General features: G+C 30.4%; 1 protein-coding gene and 2 pseudogenes across 3 annotated transcripts in view; 1 reads left to right on the forward strand and 2 right to left on the reverse strand.

Moving 5' to 3' along the window:
- The window catches only part of LOC149892774 (uncharacterized), a 28,077-nt gene extending 13,715 nt beyond the window's left edge, over positions 1-14,362 (reverse strand). For 2 of the 3 annotated variants that reach the window (XR_016444936.1, XM_090066590.1), the window contains exons 1-2: positions 14,181-14,362; positions 7,399-7,425 (exon numbers count right to left, since the gene is read on the reverse strand). Coding sequence is in view for 1 of the 3 variants with exons in the window: in XM_090066590.1 (XP_089922716.1) it covers positions 7,399-7,402 (4 nt within the window). In the remaining 2 variants the exon portion in view is untranslated. The remainder of the gene's footprint in view (positions 1-7,398; positions 7,426-14,180) is intronic. The other variant, XR_016444933.1, reaches the window with a different exon arrangement.
- Positions 3,578-6,028, reverse strand: LOC145189158 (uncharacterized; annotated as a pseudogene).
- Positions 14,363-22,909: 8,547 nt separating the features above from the next.
- On the forward strand, positions 22,910-23,959 carry LOC149892775 (uncharacterized; annotated as a pseudogene).
- Positions 23,960-25,008: the final 1,049 nt, after the last annotated feature.

Consider the following 25,008-nt stretch of genomic DNA (forward strand, 5'->3'; position numbering starts at 1 on the left):
AACGGGTTATGGTCGGTCTGTTACTTAATTTGTAGTATTTTATTTTTTAGAAAGAAAATAGGGGTATGGATGTTATTAATAGTTATACTAATGCTATTTCCATAATATGGTGATGCTATTAACTATTTTTGTTCTTCTTTAGAATATTTAGAAAAATAAATTAAAGTTTTGTGTCAACACTGACATGGCACGTTGCATGTTGTTGTATGTAAAGGTAAAATTTTATTATGAGAATTGCAGTTCTTATGAAAAAAAAAACAGGAAGATAAAGAGTTTTATTTGTATATATATATTTTGCATCTTTTTAAATTTTCTCTTGTCATTTTTAAAATTTTTGTTTGCACACATTTATTGCTTGCATATATGCTTTTTCGATATGTATGTGTATGTGGTAATATGTGCTTTATAGTTGTTTCATCAATTTGTTTTTATAATAATGTAGAGAGTTTTTTTATTGTTTGTGTATGTGTTAATGTGTGTTATATAATTGTTTTAAAGACGTGTTTAAATATGTATATAAGGTATACATTTAATCTTCTATACATGTTTAAACACATTTATTGTGTTTAGAGTTGGTACATATGTTTATATTATGTTGTTTCTGTGTTTTTAAAGGGCTGTGACTTGGTAAACATCTACCTGAAAATCAGTTAGTGTATTTTAGAGAAGAAGCAGAACAAATGACTTCAGACTGTGCAGCTCAACGTGATACGCACCTAACGGCATGGTTTAAGTTAAATACTGAAAATGAAAGAGCCATTTGCTATTCGTATGTAGACATTCCCTATCACTTTATATTTGATGATAAACATTGTAAATGGAAGGTTAGACAAAGGGGTGGTGATAAGGTGATAATAAGAATGTATAAAGTTAATCCAACCGGAGAATTGTTTTTTCTTAGACTGTTACTTTTGCAAGCAAAAGGAGCAACATCTTGGGAGGATGTGTGTACTGCTAATGGTATTGTCCTTGAAATGTTTCATGAAGCATTTGTTTTGAAAGGTCTGTTGCAAGATGACACTGAATGGCAGGATACTCTTTCTGAGGCGGTTTTTACCCGTATGCCAAAGCAAATTAGACAGTTGTTTTCAATTATTTTGACCTTTTGTGAACCTGTCAATCCTTTACATTTCTGGAATACCTACAAAGCTTTTATGATGGAAGTTTTCATTCACCGCTCAGTCCCACTTCTAATAGCTGAACAAGCTACTCTTCATCAAGTTAAAATGATTATTAATCAAAGTAGTGAAACGCTGGCTTATTACAATCTGCCTGTTATTGATGAGTTTATAGGCTTAAATCTAGAAAATTTTGATGAAAAGGTTCAACAATCTATTGACAATGCAAATCGAATGAGATTGTTGCTTAATGTCAATCAATTAAATGTATGTAATGCTATCCTTGCTGCACTGAATGAGCAACCAAGTGTAAGAAACCAACATTCTTGATTGTTTTTCATAAATGGACCAGGTGGTAGTAGAAAAACCTTTACTTATAATTATTTGATTGCTGAAACCATAAGTAGGGGCTTAAAATCTGCTACAGCTGCATGGAGTGGCATAGCAGCAACTCCTCTTACAAATAGATCTTCATTGCGTGGCTTGTTCAAACTTCCTGTTCCAATATTGGATAATAGCACATGTAATGTAACTCTTAACACTTTTCACGGGCATTTTTTAAGACAAGTTAGTTTGTCTTTGCTTGATGAAACATCCATGATACCTAAACATGCCTTAAATGCAATTGATAGGTTGTTAAAAGATATTTACAACGACAACTTTCCGTTCAGAGGAAAAATCATTCTTTTTGATGGTGACTTTAGGCAAATTCTGCCTGTTGTGAAAAGAGGACAGCCAGCTGAAATAGTGGAATCGTGTATAAAATGTACTTTGCATTGGCAATGGGTGCAGAAGTTTGGTATAGCTGTAAATACGAGAGTACAAGATGGGGAAGATGAATTTTTCCAATGGCTACTAAAACTTGGGAATGGAACAATACCTGTCAAAGAGGAGGATCCTTTTAAAGGATGCATTAAAATACCAAATCAGTGCATTATTAGAGAAAATGAAACCATTTTTGAAAAGAGTTTTGGAGATGCTGATCAAAATGATTATTCTAAACGCGTGATTTTAACACCAACTAATGTTGATTCATTATCAATGAAGAAGTGCTTGAATGTCTGCTGAGTGAGGTAAAAATATATATAAGTGCTGATCAAATTGATACTGATGACCTTAATGAAAGAAATAACTTTCCTATTGAGTTTTTGAACAGCATAACTCCTTCAGGTATGCCACCTCATTGTTTAAAATAGAAATTTGGTTGTGTAATTATGCTACTTAGAAATTTAGTATTCAAAGCTGGATTATGCAATGGTTTTTCAATGAAAGTTTGTGCTCATCAAAATAATTATATTTATGCAGAGGTTTAGACAGGTGTTTCTGGTGGTAAACAGGTTTTTGTTCCTCGAATTCAGTTGGCTCCATCAGATTCTAATTTACCTTTCTTTCTGAAACGTCGTCAGTTTCCTGTCAGATTGGCTTATTCAATTACAATTAGTAAAAGTCAAGGTCAAACATTTGATAGAGTTGGGTATATCTCAAACAACCGTGTTTCTCTCATGGTCAACTATATTTTGCATGTTCAAGAACTAGAGCATATGATATTTTGTTTATCAAAATTGATAATTATCTCATTCAAGATATGGAAGGTGAAAAGTGTTACACAAATAATGTTACATTTTATAATGTTCTTAATTTATAGTCTTCAGATTTTCATTTCAAAAATTTACTGTTTGTAGGTTTTAAGCACACTTTGTATGTTTAACTTTATTATTTTAAAATTTTTTTTCATAGCTTTTGATAAATATATCTGTCATTTAATATTGGTATAAAATGCTTTTATATGTGTTATATAAAACCATATTTGTTTAAAATTGTATATATGTCTAAATTATGTTGTTTCCATGTTTTCAAAGTGGTGTGACTTGGAATTATGTTGAGCAAGATTGATAACCTTGCCACCCAAGCGAAGTACTTACAGCAGAGGTGTGACTTGGCAGCATTTAGTGCCAGGTGGTGTTACTGCTTTAGAGCTAGGTTGTGTTGTTTAGCCTTTTTTAATTATTCTGGAAACACATAATAATGTCTGTTAATGTATAGCGTAATGTGTATGAGAGTGTATGCAAACTTGATCTTTGAATCTAGGGTGTTTTAATTTCCTAAATTTGAAGTAATTGAATAATTAATATTTAACATAAAAACAAATATGCTTTTATGTATTTGCATGTTTAGTCAAAAGATAAATATAGTTAACTTTAAATTGGTTTTCTAATTTGAATCGGTGAATGTTAAAAGGGCGGAAGTCCAACAATGTAAACTTTCGTGAAACTAAAAAAAACCGTACTACTTACTTAGTAAATTTTTATTAATGGTTTAAGAACTTTTTTTTTGAAGGGGATAATATTTTTTACCTTAAAAGCAAACATATACTTTTTTATATTTGTTTTTAAAGAACCTACAAACCAATTAACACTGTGGACTTCAGCCCTTTTAACATTTAACAAATAATTACTGCTTTTTTTATTAAGATTTTATTTTTGGGCTATAGGAAATAATGTCACAAACTGCAATAAATCTTTACAAAGTGTATATTTATGAATTGTTTATACATTTTAACAAAAATTATAATGAAAAAAAGGTCAATTACAGAAATTTTATCAGCTATGCTTAATCATTTTCCCCAACATCTTCTGCTTCTCCATCGTTGCTTTCTGCTGTAGGCCATTTCAGTAGTTCATTATAAAAGTCAATATGGTCTTGTGGGATATACTTAATACACTTTCTTAAGTCATTCAATTTAGCAGATTTTATTGGAACCTTTCCGTTTGGGTAAAGTAGCTGTTCTGGCAGGTTCACTTTGCTTTGAGTATTTTTTCTCATCATAAAAGTATGTTTGGCAATACCATTGATAATTTCACTGGCTTTACATTGACCTATGTCATAATCGTATTGAAAATGGTGAAACTTGCTTATTGCAAACTGAGTTTGTTGGTTTCTGGGTTTACCTATTGTTTCGATTGAGGTAACGTTTTTTTTATAGTGAACTGGCCACCAACTTTTAACATCGTAAATTAGAGATGAACTCTACATCAACCACTAAAAACTTTCTTTGATTACTACATTTTAATATAATTTTTTTTATTTTTTGAATGCTGTACACTCTGTCATGCCTTCTTAACTCTCTTTTTATAATCGATAAGTCACGGTCACAGGGCAAAAAGCTGTGCCCTCTGATCGGGAAAAATTGATTGACCTTTTTAATCCACTTATTGTCAGTAAGCGCCATAAAAAGTTTTGAAAAGCAATGGTTTTTATTTTGCCCCCCACAATTATCGGCATAAAAGTTGAGTTCATCATCCCAGCTAACACAAAACGTTCAAGAAACGTTCGTAGAACGTTAGAAACGGTCGGGTACGTTCTAAGAACGTTTCCAATGTTCTTCGAACGTACTTGAATGTTTTGTGTTAGCTGGGATACTCTTGAGAACAGGTAGACAGGTAGTGCAAAAGAAAGGAGCAAGTTTCATTTGGAGACTTTCTAGCCTGCCCCTCGTGATAAAGGTAGAGTGTTGCAACGTTTCTCTTCACATCATGAATAGAAAATACACAAACCGTTAACTGCCTTAGGTAAAATAACTCTTGTACAGGTATTTTTGGCAGTGAAATGTTTTGCATATAATCTATGGCTAGGGACAAAACATTTGCATTTTTTTCTTCCCTAGCATCCTGTACATCTTGCTTTATGGCTTGGTAAAACATTTTTGCGCGTCTGTTATGTACTGCCAAGTCAGTTACTGCTGCTTGCTTAGCAACTTCATTAAGGTGAGGTGATTTTATCTTAAGCTTTAACTCTTCGCATATGCAACATGTGTCTACTTGATGTTGCCTGAAGCGTTAATGAAAGTGCTCATTGTAGTAGTTATAATAGGACTTGTAACTGAACTTTATCCCTTCATTTTTTTTCACGAATAGTTCATACATTAATTTCACGTTCAAATCTGCACTCAAAAAATACCTTTCCTTTCCGCCATAGTGGATCAGTTTTTTTGGAAAGGAGTCTATGTGAGCGTATACCTTAGCTAGTATATCATGGTTGGTAATGTAACTCGTATGTACTCCTCTCAAATCTTTAACTGCTTTTCCATCCATTTTTAAACCCCTTACTCTTCGAATGCTCTTTTCTGACACAGAAAATATTGATAAAAATGCCACAACACATACCTGTACTCGTTCATCTCCAATCAAAACATGGTACTTAAATTCCTTTTTGTTTCCGCCGTTACTTTTTCTTTTTCGTATAGTATCTTCATTGGCATCACGACTATTTTCTTTGCTATCTCTGGAACCAGGCCTCTTCCTCACAATATCTATAACGTCAATCAAGCCGTGTAAAAATAAATCCTCCTCATCTTTTGTATTGAACTAGCTGTAGAAGTTTATAAATGCATCATCGAGGTTGTCTTTGCCAATAGAATCAAAACACTTTCTTGAACAACTGAAAAAAAACATTATGATGTAATTTTACTTTATAAAAAAAATTATAGAAAGCCTAGTCTAGGAAACAAAATAGAATTTAAGTTAAAATACGATAAGTAATTGTAGACTACCCTAAAAATGTCATTCTATTGTCTTTGGCCTACAAATATTTACAACCTAAACACGTAATCAACTACCTAGGTCTATAGGCCAACTATAAATTACAGAGCCTAAATCTGACCAAATTTTAGACAAATTAAATTTGAAATACAATATGACAAAGGCCTGCCATGAAATTAAGAATTATTGTGTATTATCTCTTACCTGCATGGATCTCCGATAGACTTTGCATCAACTTTTTGTCCCCTGTGGTTTTTATATGCCATACCAGTAAGCCTAGATTTTTTAATCTTGTTCCTTTTATAATCATCTGGGTTTCTTATCTTTTTTTTTATAACTTGTATGATGGAACTCACAACCACTATCATCCATTTAAAAAAGCAGTTAATCAATTTAAATCACTAATAAAATGATCAAACGTAATAAATCAACTTTATTTACCACGCTGTTGTACAATCAAAACAACAAAGTGATGTTACGTATGGTCCGCTGTCTTCAGAGCAAAGTTTCTTGTTTTTTGTTAAAAGGGCTGAAGTCCGGACTTCAGCCCTTTTAACAAAAAACCATAACTTTTAGACACTGTACAGGCTAGAAAAAACTTTTGACAGACATCTTTTTAACACAAAATGATGGAGCTATCCTTTGAATAAACAAATTTGCAAAAAAGTCAATTTTGTAAAATATGTGACTTTCGCCCTTTTAACATTCACCGATTCATTTAGCCTTTCATATTTTAATTAGATTTGTTATTTTCGCTGGATTTTAGGATCAAAGGTGTAAATATTCTATTGTTATGTGTTATTGTTGTGATGTTTTGTTTTGATATTCATTTTTAACAATAGACACTTTCATGTTGGTGACTATTGTTAAAGATGAATAATAGGTAGTTTTGTTTACAGTAATAGAATAATAAAGGTAAAAAAAAATATAATATTAATGATAAAAATATAAATAATAAAAGTAATAGTGTATTAATAATAGTAATATTAACAATATTAATTCTAACAAAAATAATACTGATGATAATAGTATTAATAATAATAAAAATATAAATAATAATAATAATAATAATAATAATAATAATAATACAAATAAAAATAATAATAATAAGAATAAGAATAATAATAAAAACAAAAATAATAATAATAATAATAATAATAATAATAATAATAATAATAATAATAATAATAATAATAATAATAATAATAATAATAATGATAATAATAATAATAATGATAATAATAAAATTTAAATTAACGAATAAGAAGAAGAAGAAAAAGAATAATAATATAAGTAATAAAAATAGTAATAATAAAAATAATGGCAGTGTTAGCGATGAAAGTCATAGATTCGAAAATAATTTTAAAAGTTGTAGTGAAAATAAGAATTTTATAATTACAACCATATCAGCCGAGAGAATTATCGGGCCCTGTGGAAACTTTTTAACGGGCCCTCATTATGATCAATTATATACCCAGGACCTTTAGATGCATGCTCTGTTTATTGAAAATTAAAAATGAATAATAATCAAATCATGTAAAAGTCAAAACTTTTTCAATGTTTTAAAAAATATTTTCAAAAACTATTTGTACTGACTTTTTGCCCCAGGTAAAATATTCCAAGTAAAAAAAAATATCTCAGTCATGAAATATAATATTAAACTATATATTAATAGAACTAATAAAACTAGTTCAAAAATGTATTAATCCAACAAAAGATTAAAAAAAAGAAAAGTTGCTTACCCATCTTGTTCCCCTCTGCAAGTAAAACTATTAGAGAAGAGGTTGTAATAATTATTAAAAACAGTAACTAATAATTATGATAATACTAATAGTAATAATAATAATAGTAATAATAACAATAGAAGTAATAATAGTAATAATAATAATAACAATAATAATGATAAAAATAATAATAATAATAAAAATTGTAATAATAATAATAATAATAATAATGATAATAATAATAATAATAATAATAATAATAATAATAATAATAATAATAATAATAATAATAATAATAATAATAATAATAATAATAATAATAATAATAATAATAATAATAATAATAATAATAATAATAATAAGAAGAAGAAGAAGAAGAAGAAGAAGAAGAAATAGAAGAAGAAGAAGAAGAAGTAGAAGAGGAAGAAGATGAAGAGGAAGAAGAATAGGAATAATATTAAAAACAATACCAAAATTAATAATAATAGTAAACATGTTAATAATAAAACTAAATAATAAATAATAATAAAACTAAAAATAATAATAATAATAATAATATTAGTAATAATAATAATAATGATAGTAATAATATTAATGATAGTAATAGTAATACTAACAATGTTTGCTTCTATAATAATACTAATAATATTAGCTATTATAATAATACCGGAAATAATATTAGGTATTATAATAATATCATTAATAATACTAATGACAATAATAGTAATAATAATAAAAATGATAAACATTTCTTCTTCATTTTATTATTATTTTTATTGCTATTAATATTACTAATTTTATTCTTAATAATATTATTATTGTTGTTATCATTATTAATAATATTGTTTTCAATATTGTTTTTTTTTATTTTTATTATATTATTTACATTTTTATAATTGTTTTCTTTTTTTTTTTTATCAATATCCGTGTTAATATTATTCATATTAGTATTAAATGAAAGTTTTTAAAAAATGTGCTCAACGAACAAAAGAGTTTTGAAGTCTTTTTTCATAAAACCTTTAAATATTTCTGTGTTTTAACTAAAGTAAAAAAACGTTTTCTCAGTTATTTATAGAGATCACGCTGAAACTTTAGCCTTTCTCTATAAGTTTATCATTTTCTCTATAAAGTTAATCATTTTGTGTTCTATATTGTATATTTTCAAAAATTGATTTCTGATTTATTTACAAAACAGAATATTAATAAATCAAGAATTATTATAAATGTACAACTAGGCTATCTAAAGATTTTACAATATTCGGAAAGTCTGCGTATGACATGAATTCAGACTTCAGAATTCATTAAGTTGTTAAAATAAATAAATGCTCTCGTGTTCCAAAACATTAATTTGTTAAAAAATACCTTAAAGGACTGCATGCTACATTAATTAATGCAAGATGTGTTATCTCATTTTTTCTCTACCATACAAACCAAAGAATAGTCTTGGCATGCGATTCTTGGAATATATGCAGTTTTTTTCGTATTAACTCCTTTTTATTGCAAAACCTACGTGATATCCTTAACCTTCTTTCAAGTAAAAAAATTTTGATATTAACAGTAATTCACTTTGAAGCGACAATAAGAAAACAAAAACTTATGACTAGTAAGGAATATTTCCGGATATTCGATAGAAGATTTTTGAATAGAAAATAAACTAAATAGAAAATAAACCAATATATTTAGTCGGCAATACATGATTTACTCATCACTAGAGAGGTAATGAAAATCTTTTCTACAAATAAACAAATGAATTTTTCAAAAAAACTTTTATTATATTTAAATCGCAGACAAAGTAAGACTGAATTGGTCAAGTCAATAACTAATTATCAAACAAAATTATCAGTAATTTAAAGAAGAGTCAAATATTATGGCAGAAACGTGTTTTTATAACTTGGAATAACGCAAGTGTAAAACATCCTGATAATTCAAACGACCTTAAAGTTTTAGATCTCAAAAATAGGAAGAGGTAAAAGAAGAGTATCTTAGGTTACAGCTGAGTATTGTTTACGGACGTTAAATTTTGTGATTCCGTTTGGCTCTGGATAACCTAACAGATATTCAAGATAAACCTTAAATAGCAGTCTTTGTTTGATTTTTGTAATATGCACTTATTGCACTTATTAGCTGTTAAAAACAAGATGTTAATGCAAAATTTTAACTTTTTCATTTGATGTGTTAATGAACTGTTTATGAAATTAATCATTTACTTTTGAAATAATTTTTTTACGAAGATTTAAACTCCTTAAAGCTTTTTTTTGTAAAAAATGTTTTACTTTTTGTTCAATTGATGATAATGTTGTAGTTTTTCAAAGAAATATAAGAGGTCAGATCTCATCAGTTGCACTAATCTAAGTTTGTTACGAAGGCTACGTACTCAATGTGTAACAAAAATTTTAGTTAACCGTGATAAGTTGTAATATTTCAAAAAGTTTCATTAAGTATATCGAAACTTGATAAAGAGTTGCTCCCTTGGTACAATATGCCAATCAGTGTTCACATATTGTTGTTTCATGAAGGCGATTTATTTTAAGCAATTGCCTGACAATTGAAAAGATGTCAAAGGTAGCCTTAGAGCCTATTAATAAAGGATTCAGAAACATTTGGGAGTACAACACGCGTAATATTTCTCGCGAAAAAGCCGTGAATGTTTTATTTCATGTCTTAGACGTGTCCTCAGATACCCTCATTTCACTCATTTGCAAAAACATATTACATCGTCAAAATTCAGCGTCTTTAACTAATGCTACTTCATGTTTGCTGCTTGATCTTTGCAACCCAAAAATAGAAGATTTTGATAATAACTCCAAAAGTGAGTGAAGCTATAATACAGCTATTTTTCATTTCCGTCCACTACTACGACTAGTTAGAAATTTATTAATGGAAATATAAACTTAGTTTTTTTTGCTAGTGTAATGTTTCAAATGGATAAAATGAAAGCTTTTGTTTATATGTTAGCTTTTATTATTTGTCTATTTAATCAATTTTGAGACTTCAATATTTATATGCGTTTCTGTATTTTGTTTATATATATGATGTACCACGCCAACTTTATTTAAAGCATCCATTTTTGTAGACAGGTTAGCCAATTCATGCACTTGTGCAAAGTTTCATATCTAAATCTCCTTTTAAAATAGAATTATAACTTTTTCGTGCTAGATTAAGAATTTTTCCAATTTACTGCAGTTCGTAAATGTAATCATGATTTCCTTAATGAAACAGATGATTTCAGAAGAGATGATACAATTTAAAACAGTTCTTTATGATAGCTTATTTAAAAAGTGCTTTGCAATGATCTGCTGAAACATAAAATTCAGGTAACAGCAGACAAAGTTTTCCTTTTACTTTATATAATTCCACGAAACCAGTTATTCTGGAATTTACAGCTTACTTCAAAACGAAAATGCAGCTGTTGGTTTTTTACAGGTTATTAAATATTTCTAATTCAAAGGTAATGTTGAACGACGAATAATAGGATTAAAAATGCAGCTATTCCAGTTGAAGGAATTTCAGTAAATGTTGCCTAATAAATTGCGGAAGATTATTTTGTCAGTTTACATGAAGATCGAAGCTCTCAAATGCTTCTAAAATCTATGCAAGAAATCTTTAATTAGAGCCAATATCATTTGTTGGAATAGCTTGAAAAATCAAGTTCTTAAACCTGATGTAAGCAGTGGCAAAAAAAAAATCTTTATATGACTTTAACAATATTTAGAAATGAAATTTGGAAGAAAAAGCTGAGTCATGATTCTTATCAAGTTGCAATCAATTTGTTTCATAATAAAAAAAAAAGATATATCTGACTAAGTTAACTGCTTGACATGGTTAAAGTTCAATCAATTCTCAACAAAATATCTTGAGAATCTGTCACGTGGTTTAACAAAATCTTCTTAAGCATGAGCAATTGTGTTTTTTATACATTCATAGTTTGGACATTCTTAAAAATATTTTATGCCAGCATTCTCAAAATGAAAAAAAGACATCCTTTTTGACGCTTGAAACATATAAAGTGTGTTGTTATTGAAAGAATTAGAGATATATCACAAAACAAGTGTAGAGTGGTGAAAATTACAGACAAGCTTAACATTCAAATACTGCATTTTCATGAGAAGGGAAATGCACATATATCGCAATATACCACAATACAAACATAAAAAGACGAAATGCACAGTCTAACTAACCATTCAAATACTGTGTTTTCATCGGATATTATCGAAATGCAAAATTTGTGCAGTTATTTGCATTTGGTATTTTATTACTTTATTGAGCGGAAAAACAAGTAAACGTTCGATTGTTTGTATTGAAAACACTCTCTCCTGAATGTTGCACAGTTAAAAAATCGTTGATCGATTTGTTTAAATGCAAACGTAAGCTCCCAAAAATAGTTTGGACGAACTAATAACTTCAAGAATACAACGATTCATCTAATGAATAAACTATTTTATCTATGAGATTTCTAACTATATTTTATCGACGATTTTTGTATTGCTCAAGATTAAGAACTTGAAATTTTACCTTTAAAGAAGCTAAACTAAGCTAACCTAAAAATTAAATTATAAAAAAAAAAGGGACGAAAAATCAATGCTACCAAAAACATAATATTTAACATTTACAATAGACTGTAATAATGCTAACCTACATTTTAAAGGAGAATAAATTATTGATTATTTAAAAATCTTTTTTTTATAAAAATATAAAAAAACTCATTTGACGAAATTACCAAGAATTTAGTTAAATTACTTTAATTTTGTTTTCTTTAATTTATTAAAGTTAATATTTTTCTGCTAAAAGACATACACATAGTTCGTAATGAAATATTGAATCTAAAAGTAATTCACAAAAACCCAAAACAAAAGCTTGATAAAAAATTGGACGAAGTAAAATGAACGGATTGTTATTGCTGAAATGTTCTGATCACGGATCAAAAAACTTTTAAAAATGAATGAATGATAATAAATCAATTAGAGCACAAACATAAAACTTTACCAACCAAAACTGTTTCGAAAGAGTCAAACACCTAAAATGTTTAATGAAACAGAGAACAAAGCTGAAGAGGTTTAAGCTCGTTTAACAGGGGTAGATTGTATCACTTTTGCAACTTTGTTCATTGGTAAAGTTATTAAAGATGGCTGGAAAGGTCAAAGATTAACATCCCTGATGATCGACATGCTATAAAAACGATTGTTATGAAATATGAAAACTCGATGAAGCTTAAAAGTGCTCAAGATTTTCAAAGAAAAAATTTTAATGGAAAGAGAACTTCAACTCCTCTTAATGAGTGGACTTCAGAAGGAACTAGAAGATACTTGTGTCTTAATGTGGGTTATTCAGAAAAATGTCATAACGGTCTGAGAACAACTTGAACAAATGTTTCAATGCCTTTTGAAAGAGTAGTTATAGTTGCTACAGGCAAATTGAATGAATTCGGATTGAATTCCACCAACAAAATATATGGCTGTGTATTTGATAGTGCTACACTAATGAAGAAAATGGAAGGAAAAACGGGAGTTATTTGCTAACTTTGCGACTGCCATGCCATTCTCTTGCAGTATGTGATATTCTTTATACGAAAAAATGTTTAGCAATGGAAACAACCCAAAAAGTACTAATCAATAATAAAGGTAATGAAAATGAACAAACTGATTCTGATTCAGATGATGATCATGGTGGAATGAAAAAGTAATCGCTCTGTTGTTAAGGCAACCCAATTTAATGAGGACTGAGAAAATCACCTCTTAAAAATAATATTCTTCAAGTTCAAATGAAGATATTATTAGTAACTTATGTTTTTTAAGATCAAATCCTACGAAAAGAGAGAAAGAAAACTATTATGGGTAAAAATATACTTTTTGTAAATCACAAAAACGAGTTTTTATAAAATAATTGTAAATTAATCTATCATTTTTGCGAAATATAATAGTTAATCGATTAAACTAGCACCCCTAGATATTAGAATGGCGAAAAGAAAAAAGCAAAGTTAGATATAGATGTTCCGTTTAAACAAGTTTAAGTTTCAATTACAAAAGATTGCTTAGTATGCTCGATCGATATGCTATTACTAACAGACCAAACTTACTGATCTTTTGAGCAGTAAGAGATGCTAAAAATATTCTTTAACTTGCAAGTCAGCAAGGATCAGGAAGAAATCCTTCAGTTATCACCCCCTGGCTATAAAGTATCATCAAAGCCGGATTGGCTGGAACACATTAGGTCAATCAGAAAGATGGCAACCGATCTCGATTTTTCTGATGCAACAAGTGAACAAGATAAGCTGCCGTTAAAATGCTGTTTAAAAAGGTAATATATAAGAAGTATTTAAGGTATAACGTACTGACCCATTTTAGATACATTTGCAAAGTCTGTAAAAAAAGGCAAGTTTCTTTGTTTGATATTTTAAAAATCACAATCTACTAAAATATCTTTAGTCTTTGCAGGCGTTTTTATTGAATGAAGTTTTTTTAAATCGTTACGCAATGCAAGTGGAAGTGGTCACTGTTTGCTGCGATTCTTTACGCATGAGTTAGTAAGAAGCAAAGCTCATGTACCAATTGCTGCAACTACTCAGTTTTTTTGTGATTTGAAATTTTGAATGTTGTGAAAAAGAAAATGCTACTAACAATTTTATTTCAGTTTTTTTTCAAATCTTTATAAAGATTTTATATAAAAATCAGTTAAATATTATTCAGTTAAATCTTAATTCAACTGATTTAAGCTATTTCATGATCCAACATATTCTTAAAATCTAGAAGGATGAAAATCTGTTAGAAAACTCATATCGGAAATAAAAAATCAAATCATTTTACCTGATATTAATGTTTAATAAACCACGAAATTTCTCTCAACAACCCTGGATAAAAAGCGCTAAAGATTTTAATACGAGTTTAGATTTTTTTTTAGGAGTTGCTTTTTTAAATCTGACAACATAGTTTCGATTTCGATAATAATTCGATGATTTAGTTTGATTTAGCACCTCAAAAAGATTGTCTAAATTTACAAAACGCCAACGTAGATGCTGTTTCGGATAAAAAAGTAAATAAATAAATAAACAAGAAAATTACGATGCGATTATTCTAAAGTTAACTTTCAATGAAAACAAATATTATGCAGTTTATGCAGTTATTCTAAACTTGGCCGCGAAAATTTAAGCCCATAATAAGTTTGCTGGTTGAGTCGATAAAGTTTTTATTAAGATTAAAACTTTTTATGTAAATCAAACGAATGGTGGAGAAATTTCATTTATATCTAAATCACTTACAAAAACAAAACTTTGAAACGCAAAATAGCAGCAGCATAAAAATCAATACATTTTGCGGTATTTCCTATTGGCAGAATAAAACAGTGTTATAATTAAAATGTGTTGGAGACTGAAACAAAAAACTGCTCATTACTTTTTTAAGGTTTAATTTCTGATGTACCATCAGGAATACCCTCTAAGGTACCCCTCCGAAACAACCTCTATGGTACCTCCGATACCCTCAGAGGTACCTTAGAGGTACCCCTCTGAAAATTCTCAGAAGTGTCCCACTAAGACCTCTGAGGTAGCCTCTAGGACATGGAAATGTTAGATAAATGCTGTCAACTGCTCCTAAGTCAATGGAGAGGATAACCTGTGATCGATCGCTGAATACAATTTCATATTGCAGTTGATTCCCAAAACCTGAGGGGTGGAAAGAACCTCTATCTGCACATATTTCAAAGTCAAGAGGGGTGCAGTGCTTTGAGGGGTTCCTACCGGAAGCTATTGCATCACCACCGTTTGGTCCAATGACAATCACCGAAAAAGCCCAAGACCATAATAGGGTTGGATTGCCAGAATCTGTTGAGTTAACAACATAGACTAGACATACGGTACAAGGCACAATAGTCATATCTTTGCTTTAACTTTGGAAACAAATCTGCACTGTTTGACTAGAAGGAACTGCTATAGAGCTGATGAGCAAAGTTGACATGGTTATCAATCTTTTCACAATGTATCGCCTCAGTACGTCCCTCATTGGGTCGAGCTGCGTGCCACACATGCTGGAAAGAGAAGCCATTTTTGCTAATTGGTGATACAATAATTGGAGAAGGATCCTACTCTCTTATAGACACTTTTTTCGAATCTACGAAGCAGCAATGACTATCCCTAAGAGTATTGCTTTGTCAAGGGATGATTTAGCAAAATTTATAGATGACTATGCACAGAAAGGATATGAGGAGGAAACGGAATTTTTACTACGATCCACACCTACTGACGAAGTTTTAATTCCAGAAGAAAGGGGCTTCAAATAGATCAATGAATAGTTGGGTGAATTAAAGGCCGATGAGCTTAAGGACGGCTTCTATAGAATTTACAAAGCAGGTTTTCGAAGGAACCCCAGAGTTGTTATCAGCCCCATTTCTGTGGAAGGGAAGTTTCTAATAAAGAAGGTGAGAGATCATCTAGAGTTCGGATTAGAGCAAGATACCATACTAGGTTTATAACTATCTCAAGTAGTGATGGTGTTATCTTCAAATCCTTTGCTTGGATCAAAAGCACTTTTAGTTTAAAAGTGAAAGGAATCTTGAGTATTGCAGAAACAAGAAATATATCGTTACCAACAAATATCTTTGAGGTGATGGATGAGCTAAAGGTTAAAGCGCTTTCCGACCCTGAATCTCTTGAAAACGTAGATTAAGACATGAAAAGTCTAGAAAACTTATTTAATTAGTCAACAAAGATGGAGAAAATTCAACCATTTACGATAGAGCATCTGAGGAAGTGAGGAGATGAAGTCAGAAACTAGCTTAGGAGAATAATAAGGAGAATTTCGCAAAGGAGAATATTAAGATGATTACAAAGAAAATAAGGGAAGATATCGGAGAGAGGTATGAATTGCTCGAAAAAAAGAATGATAAATTTGAACGAGGAGAAAGTGAATGTTCAGGTGCTGAAGGAAAGGTAAGATATGCAAAGTTAGGCTTGAAGAACCAGTTCCAACGGGCAAGCGAACGGAAGGAAAAAATAAGGTAGATCGAGGAAATGATCACCATTGATGTAAAACCCGGTACTGAGGCCATACAAGTATCATTCCCAGGCTATATGAACAGACCACCCAACGGTAATGATGATAACTTTCTTCGGGTAGGCAATTCCTACCAACCAACCGTATATTTTAATGAAAATTTCGTGTATTAGTTAACTACGCCGCTTCCTAATGTCATCTTAGGAAAAGCAGAAGTCAAAGAGACAATTTAGGCATCCGTATTCAGAAACGGTATTTCTCAATGCTCAATACAGATTTCTCAAACTGAGACACCGTTAGTCTACATCAACGCTGATTTCTCGTTTAGGCTGTTCAAAATTCGCGGTAAACATTGCGACAGTAGCGCGTCTCAAATGCTATGCTATAATTTAGCGTCCATTCATAGGAGCATTTTACAGGTTATACCTGTATAAATCTCTATACCATTATACAGGTTATACCTGGAAAGCCGAGAAATCTCATAAATAAACTATTTTATCTATGAGATTTCTAACTATAATTTATCGACGACTTCTCTATTGTTCAAGCTAAAGAACTTGCAATATTGCCTTTAAATAAGCTAAACTAAGCTAACCTAAAAATTAAATTATAAAAAAAAAAGGGACGAAAAATCAATGCTACCAAAAACATAATATTTAACATTTACAATAGACTGTAATAATGCTAAGCTACATTTTAAAGGAAAATAAATTATTGATTATTTGAAAATCTTTTTTTTATAAAATATAAAAAAACTCATTTGACGAAATTACCAAGAATTTAGTTAAATTACTTTAGTTTTGTTTTCTTTAATATATTAAAGTTAATATTTTTCTGCAAATAGACATACACATAGTTCATAATGAAATATTGAATCTAAAAGTAATTTCAAAAACACAACACAAAACCTTAATAAAAAATTGGAAGAAGTAAAATGAACGGATTGTTATTGCTGAAATGTTCTGATCACGAATCAAAAAACTTTTAAAAATGAATGAGTGATAAAAAATCAATTAGAGCACAAATATAAAACTTTACCAACCAAAACTGTTTCCTAAAATGCCAAAAACTATACAGCCAAGTTCTGCCGCCGACTTTTATAAAATAGGGAACAAAGCTGTAAAGGTATAGGCTCGTTTAACAGCTATAGAACGTATCACTTTTGCAACTTTGGCCATTAGAAAAGGTATTAAAGATGGCTGGAATGGTCAAGGATTAACATCCCTGATGATCGACGTGCAATTAAAACAATCGTTATGAAATATGCAAATTCAATGAAGCTTAAAAGTGCTCAAGTTTTTCAGAAAAAAAGTTTAAATGGAAAAAGATTTTCAATTTCTCTTAATGAGTGGACTTCAGAAGGAACCAGAAGACACTTTTGTCTTAATGTGGATTCTTGAGAAAAATGGCATAACGGTCTGGGAACGATTAGAATAAATGTTTCAATGCTTTTAGAAAGAGCAGTTTTAGTTGCTACTGGCAAATTGAATGAATTCGCATTGAATTCAACAAACAAAAAGTATGGCTTTGTCTGATAGTGCTTCAATAATGAAGAAAATGGAACGAGAAACAGGAGTTATTTGCTAACTTTGCGACTGCCATGCCATTCTCTTGCAGTATGTGATATTCTTTATACAAAAAAATATTTAGCAATGGAAACAACCCAAGAAGAACTAATCAATAATGAGGGAAATTTTAATGGAGAAGCTGATTCTGATTCTGATGATGATAATGGTACTCTAGAATGCTGGAATGAAGAACGTGATGGCTCTGTTGATGAGGGAATCCATTTAATAAGGACTAAAATAATCTTAAATCAAAGGATAGTAAAACAGTAAAGAGGTTTACAAAATCACCCCTTAAAAATTATGTTCATTAAGTTTAATTGAAGATACTATTATTAGCTTATGTTTTTTAAGATCAAACCTGATGAAAAAAGAGAAATAAAACCTTTATGAGTAAAAATATAGTTTTTGTAAATCAAAAAAATGAATTTCTAAAGATTAATTTTAAATTAATCTACTATTTTTGCGAAAACTTATTGATTATCGATTTATCGAGGTTTGGGAATAGTTTAGTTAGGAATGGGCAAGGTTTAATCTAAAAGGGCTAAACTTATAATCGCCGTCCTCAGTATATTCTTTAATATAATAAAACTCAACAAATGTTCTATTAATGTGTAATGCTAGCACTCTTACTCTTATAACTTTTATATAATACCAATAACATTCTCTTACGCTTCTTGCAGTGTTTAATACTTTTTATTTCAAATACTCCTCTTTCTTTTATATCTTCTTTTATTACAAATATCTCTTCTTTAATAAAATCTTCTGGTTATTCTCCAACAATTAATATTAAAATTTTCTTCTTTTCTTCTTTTATTCAACTGCTTATTAAACTGCTTGTTCATCAAAGTACTCTTCTTATCACAAAATTCTTTTTGTTCTTTAAAGTCCTCTTTAAATCTCTTAAAACTCTTTTCTCATCAAATTCTCTTTAAATCTCTTAAAAACTCTTTTCTCATAAAATTCTCTTTTAAATCTTTTCTTCTAAAGAGACGAACTCCTTATCTCTAATTCTCTCAACTAACCCTTCTAACTGTTAACTTCTCCAAATCTTCTCCATGCAACAACTGTCCGATTCTTTCCTTTTTTTGAGCTTTTATAGTTTTTGCTTGTTTTCCTGTTGCGATATCTTTTCATTTATTTATATGGCAGGTTGATGAGTCTTCGTGTTTACGTCTTTTCTCAGTTGTGTTTAACTTTTCTTCGTCTACTTACGTGATAGATTGATGAATCATCGTATATACGTCTTTTCCGATCGTTGTTTTTGACTTTTCTAATTGTCGCTTTATCGTTTACGAGTCTCCACATTTACGTCTTTTCTCAGTTATTGTTTTTAACTTAATTCTTTTTGCTTTATTATTTATTTACGTGAATAGTGGACGAGTCATGTAGTATGTGTCTTTCCTGATCGATGGTTTTAGCTTTTCTTATTATCGCTTTATCATTTACGCGTCTTCGTGTTTACGTTTTTCCACAGTTGTATTTAACTTTTCTTCTAACGCTTTATCACTTATTTATGTAAGAGTTGGTGAATCATCTTGTGTATATTTTTATCGATCGTCGTTTTTATTTTAGTTCTCCCTCCTCACAATATATATATATATATAAATATATATATATATATATATATATATATATATATATATATATATATATATATATATATATATATATACGCATATAGAAACATACATGAGTGTATGTATGTATGTATATATACACTAGACACTAGATAATCGGTCTCGAGTCTCAATTTCTCGTCTGGTATCGGTGCGATACCATACAGTATCGGTATCGAAATCACGCGATACTGCTACCGAAAGTATCGTTAATGTTGGTGCCGTTTGGTATCGCTCGGTCTCGATGCGATACTTAACAGTATCGACTTCGAGATCACGTGATACTGGTATCGAAAGTATCGGTTATGTTGGTATCGTTTGGTATCGCTGCGATACCATTCAGTATCGATATCGAGAGCACGCGATACTGGTATCGAAAGTATCGTTTATGTTAGTATCGTACGGTCTCGGTGCGATACCTTACGGTATCGATATCGACACTAGTATCAAAAGTTGGTATTGTTTTGTACCGATAGTATCATATGGTATTGCAACTCGGGTCATCATGAGAACTTCCATGTTATTTTTATAAACGATTTGTAATTTGAAATAGTAAATTCGTATAATTAATGAGATATACATATGGCTCATTTATTATAAAAAATAGTTCTCTAAGCTGGTTGTATGACATCATGTTTTTAACTTAATTTCTCATCTGGTATCTTTGTTTTAATTTAAATAATTGTGTGGTATCACTTCTGTATTTTAATTTCTCATCTGTTATCCTTATTACAATTTTTTCTACCGTGATTAAAAGGAAAGAAAAGTTTTTTTCAACATTTATTTTTATATTAAATTTTTACAAATAATTTAATTATGTTAAACAGTGTGCAAGGGCGGACAAAAATGTAAGGGAGAGGGGTGGTATTCAGGGTAACTACCCCCTTCCATTATCTAAGAAACGTCAAACTTCAAAATGTTATTGATAAAATTAAAAAAATAAGAAAAAATAAAAAAAATTTATATAACCATTCAAAATATTTAATGTAACTAACTATCTTATAACCTTTCTAAAATCATTCTAAATATCAAATGAAACAGTTTTTTTATTTTTAAAAAACGCAAACCTTATTTTTTATATTTTTTTTTGGTCCGACAACCCCCCTAGAAGAATGACCTGGATCAGCCCCTGCAATGTGTAATTTTCCATGACGTTATTCCATTCAAGCGAAAATTTTCTGTGCGGATATAATCTCCAAGGGAATAGTTTTGCAATCATTAAAGAGTGTTTTTCATATAATTCTCCAAAGAAAAACGCTTGTGATGCAATGGTTAATGATTATTCTAAACGAGTATTAGAAATGGTTATTCAAAGGGAATTAATTTTGTAACTATCATTAACTAGAGTTTTTCATATAATTCTCCAAAAGGAATCGCTTGTGATGCAATCGTTAGTGATTATTCTAAATACTTATTAGAAATGATTGTTCAAAGGGAATTGATTTCGTCACAGTCACTACAGTTATTTTAATTTAGTTAATTGTGTGATATCGCATTCATATTTTAATTTCTCTTCTGGTATCGTTACTTTAACTAAATCTCTCGTGGTATCGTAATTCTCGCTTTGTTCTGTGTTCAACATTCAACAACTAAACTTTAGTTTTAAACAATTAAACATAAGTATACTTTAGATGTTAAAGAAAACTAATCTTCACTCGTTTTGCCTTTTACAGCATCTTTTATCTGGGATTATTTCAAGAAAAATATAGGTAAGCACTACTTACTAAGTATTCTTTATACTTTATTCTCAAAAGGTAATTGGCGGCAATGTCGGGAAGTAATTCTAAAATTTATTACCGGCAGAATTATTGTTATATTTAGTAACTTAACTTTTTGCGTGGCTAAGCGGATAAAGCTATGGCGTATAAGCACGGAGTTCTAGATCCAAGTCTTTCATGAGAGTTAAACTTTTTAAAATTTTTTTTTAACTAAAAATGCAAGTTTTTTTTTACATCTTTACGTTATAACTATTATTGTTTATTAACTATTAAGATTTAAAAAAAAATTAATTTAATTGGTGGAGCAATAGTTCATAAATTGCCAAGCACAATGTGCTAAATTGATGGCCAGGTTGTATGCCAGTCCACTCTGAATTTGTTTTTGTTTCATACTAATTGTAAAAAAGAAAAATTAAATTCACGCATAGCAAAGCGTCTTTTTTTGATAATAATATTTTTGAAATTAACTCTTATGACATTTTATAGATGTAAAATTTACAGTAAATGCCCCAAAAACTTACTTTTGCCTCAGGCCCCAAGTGAGTTCGAAGCGTCCTGGTTCTGTTGTTTTTAATAAAAATAAAATAAAATGATAATAAAAAAGTAAAACTATTCTATTTGTTATTAAACTGTATTTTAAATTTTCAGGAGAATCCGCTCTGTGTAAAACTTGTGGAAACAAGTTTGCAACAAAGCAAGCCAATACTACTGGCTTGCGAAAGCATATTCAAACACAACATAGGAAGTTATTCATCGAACTTCAAAAAAATGAAGACGAGCGGAGATCAGAAGTAGATGAAGAACTAAACGTAATCGAGGCAGGTGCTTCTGGATCCGCAAAAGATGTAGCCTTCAAAACTCTCACTCTCCCGAAGAAGGCGGTTAATAAAAAGTGGCCACTTCAAGATCGGCGTCAATTAGTAGTTGATCATGCCATCATTACTTTGATTGCTACTGAGTGCTTGCCGTTCAGATTTGCTGATTCTGAAAATTTTAAGAGGTTTATGAACAAAATATTACCAAATGCCACAGTAAAACATTCAACGACTTTCTCAAAAAATAAATTCCTTCGTCTTTATCATACACTGAAGGTAGTTATGCATGAAGTTATGGAAAAAGAGCTCATAGATCTTAATCAGGTTGTCATAACCACCGACCACTGGACATCAAGGGCAAATGATTCATACATGTCCGTGACATTACATTATATCTCGCCAGACATTGCCCTAAAGAAATTTACATTAGAAGTGTGCCTGTTCAAAGAGCGACACACTGGTATCAACATTGCAAAAGCACTTGATAACGCACTCTCATACCCTGAACCATTAAAAAAGATACCCAATAAACTGTGTGTTATTGATCAGGCATCAAATATGGCATGTGCTCTAAACAACAGTGTGTCTTTAATAACTAAAGAAGAACGTTCTGTTACATGCAGTGATCACAAACTCAACACTGCACTTCAAAGAACAGTTGAGGGTACCCTGGAACTGAAAGATGCTTTTCTTAAAGCCAGCTCACTTACTACCAGGCTTCATAAATCGACAGCCTTCAGTGCTTCGTTGAAAGATGCTTGTTCTAGGTTAGATGTGAGTTATCTTAAAATACCCTCCACAGTAACCACGAGATAGAACAGCCATTACGATATGATGCACGTCATGCTTCGACTGAAGGTTCCACTCATATACATACGCGATACAGAAGGTGATGATTGGGAGAAAACCGTACCTACAGATGAACAGTTCCTACTCTTTCAAGCTATTGTTCCAGTGCTTAAATCTGTTAAAGAATTATCAGTTTTTTTATCTTCTGACACAGAGATCCGAATTGACATGTCACTGTGGAAAGTAACAGCACTCATCAACTTCATCGAGAAAAAAAAAAAAAATTATGTTACTCATAGAAACAACAAATTAGTAGAATAGTTCTTGGAGGACTTATCAGAACTAAATAAGAGATTCCCAGACAATGGCCGTAAATTACCCGCATTTGCACTAGGACATTACCTTCATCCATTTTTTCGTGGACATCTTCTTGATGTTGACGACGAAAATATTCAAAAACTGGTTGAAAACCATCCCACAACCAAAGAATACTTTGAGAACTCTTCATTGTCTGTCTCAAGCTCCAGTAATAACAACGGTAGTAACGATTCCGTTGCTGATAATGCACAAGGTTTGGAGGAAAATGAGAACAATATTATTTTAGCAAAATATAATGAAGATACTTATTCATATCATATACACGAAAACCCTCCTATTAAACTTGAAATGGAAAAATACCAAAAAACAATAAGATCCAAAAATGCAGGAAAAACTGACACCTTAGCATGGTGGAAGCAGCATGCAGAGAAATTTCCTATCCTTTCGGGTGTTGCAAGATCTTCGTTGGCAACTCCATCAACCTCCGCATCATCTGAAAGAGCATTTTCTGCTTCTGGCCTTGTCATCACTGATCGTAAATACAATCTCGATAGTGACAAGGCAGATAAGCTTTCATTTATAATGCAGAACTATTCCGCTCTTGAAAATTAAATTAAAAAATGGCCTATCGAACAAGAAAATAAAAGTGATATAGAACATGAATCAGACTTATCTTTGTCAATATTAATTGAAGAAAATCTTAAAATACCAAAGAAAGTACGGGAAAGGAAAAAACAACTAATGGACAATAGCCAAAGTATTGTAGATTATTAAAAAACAATAACTCTCTAAAAAGGAATTGTACTTGTATTTTGTTTATAAAAAATTCAATAAGTCACATTTTAATTTTTTGTTTTTTTGCTTTATTGAGAGATTCGAGTCGAGACCATGCGATACTATACGATTCTTTTTATTATCGGTATCGAGTGGTATCGAACCGATACTGATAGTATCGACATTAGTATATAAGCGATACCATACGAAACGAGACCATTCTTCTCGGTATCGACTTATACGATACCGATTATCTAGTGTCTGATATACAAACATATAGACTCCCGTCCATAAGTTTGGATGCAACTATGGCAACTACAGATATTAAGAGAAATGTGTCAGAATAATTTTGATTTGTGACTTTAATAAAACAAATCGATAATTTTCTTTTCTTTTATTAGATGTTATGAAAAAATATATATAATAGTGTCAAAAATTATTACTAAAATAAAATGTTTTTATTTTAATCATCTTTTCGTCAAAATGATGATTTAAATAAAACCTTTAGCTTTGGCTAACGCTTGGCAGATACGTAGCATGTGATCAATCAATTTTTTAAAATATTGCGCATCATTATTTTTCCATATGTTTAAGATTGCCTCCCAAAGATTGTTTTTACCCTTTGGTGGAGTTTTTTAGACTTCTCGATCTAAATGATCCTACAATTACTCAATTTGGTTACAATTAGGACTCTACGGTGGCCAAGTCGTGAACTTCAACAATTCTTCCTCTTGTTTTTCATTTAAATACTGCTTTAGCACTTTAGCAGCGTGTTTAGGATCGTTATCTTGTTGGAAAACGAATCGTAGGCCAATTAATTCGGTTCCACAGACTAAAACATGTTCTTTCAAAATCTTCAAACAGACTTCTTCTGTCATTTTCTCGTCAATTTTAGCGATTGATCCCGCTTGGCCACCACCGAAACAACCACAAACCATTATATTCCCACCTCAATGCTTAATATTTTGCATAGTAGATTGCTCCAGCATTCTTTCTCCTACCCGACGACGAGCAAATGACTGGCGTTTATTCTCAAAAAACTCAAACTT

The sequence above is a fragment of the Hydra viridissima genome, unplaced genomic scaffold (genome assembly GCF_058129835.1).
Source record: "Hydra viridissima isolate aposymbiotic clone 2 unplaced genomic scaffold, HvirCarnegie_v1 scaffold_1, whole genome shotgun sequence".
Taxonomy (NCBI): Eukaryota; Metazoa; Cnidaria; class Hydrozoa; order Anthoathecata; family Hydridae; genus Hydra; species Hydra viridissima.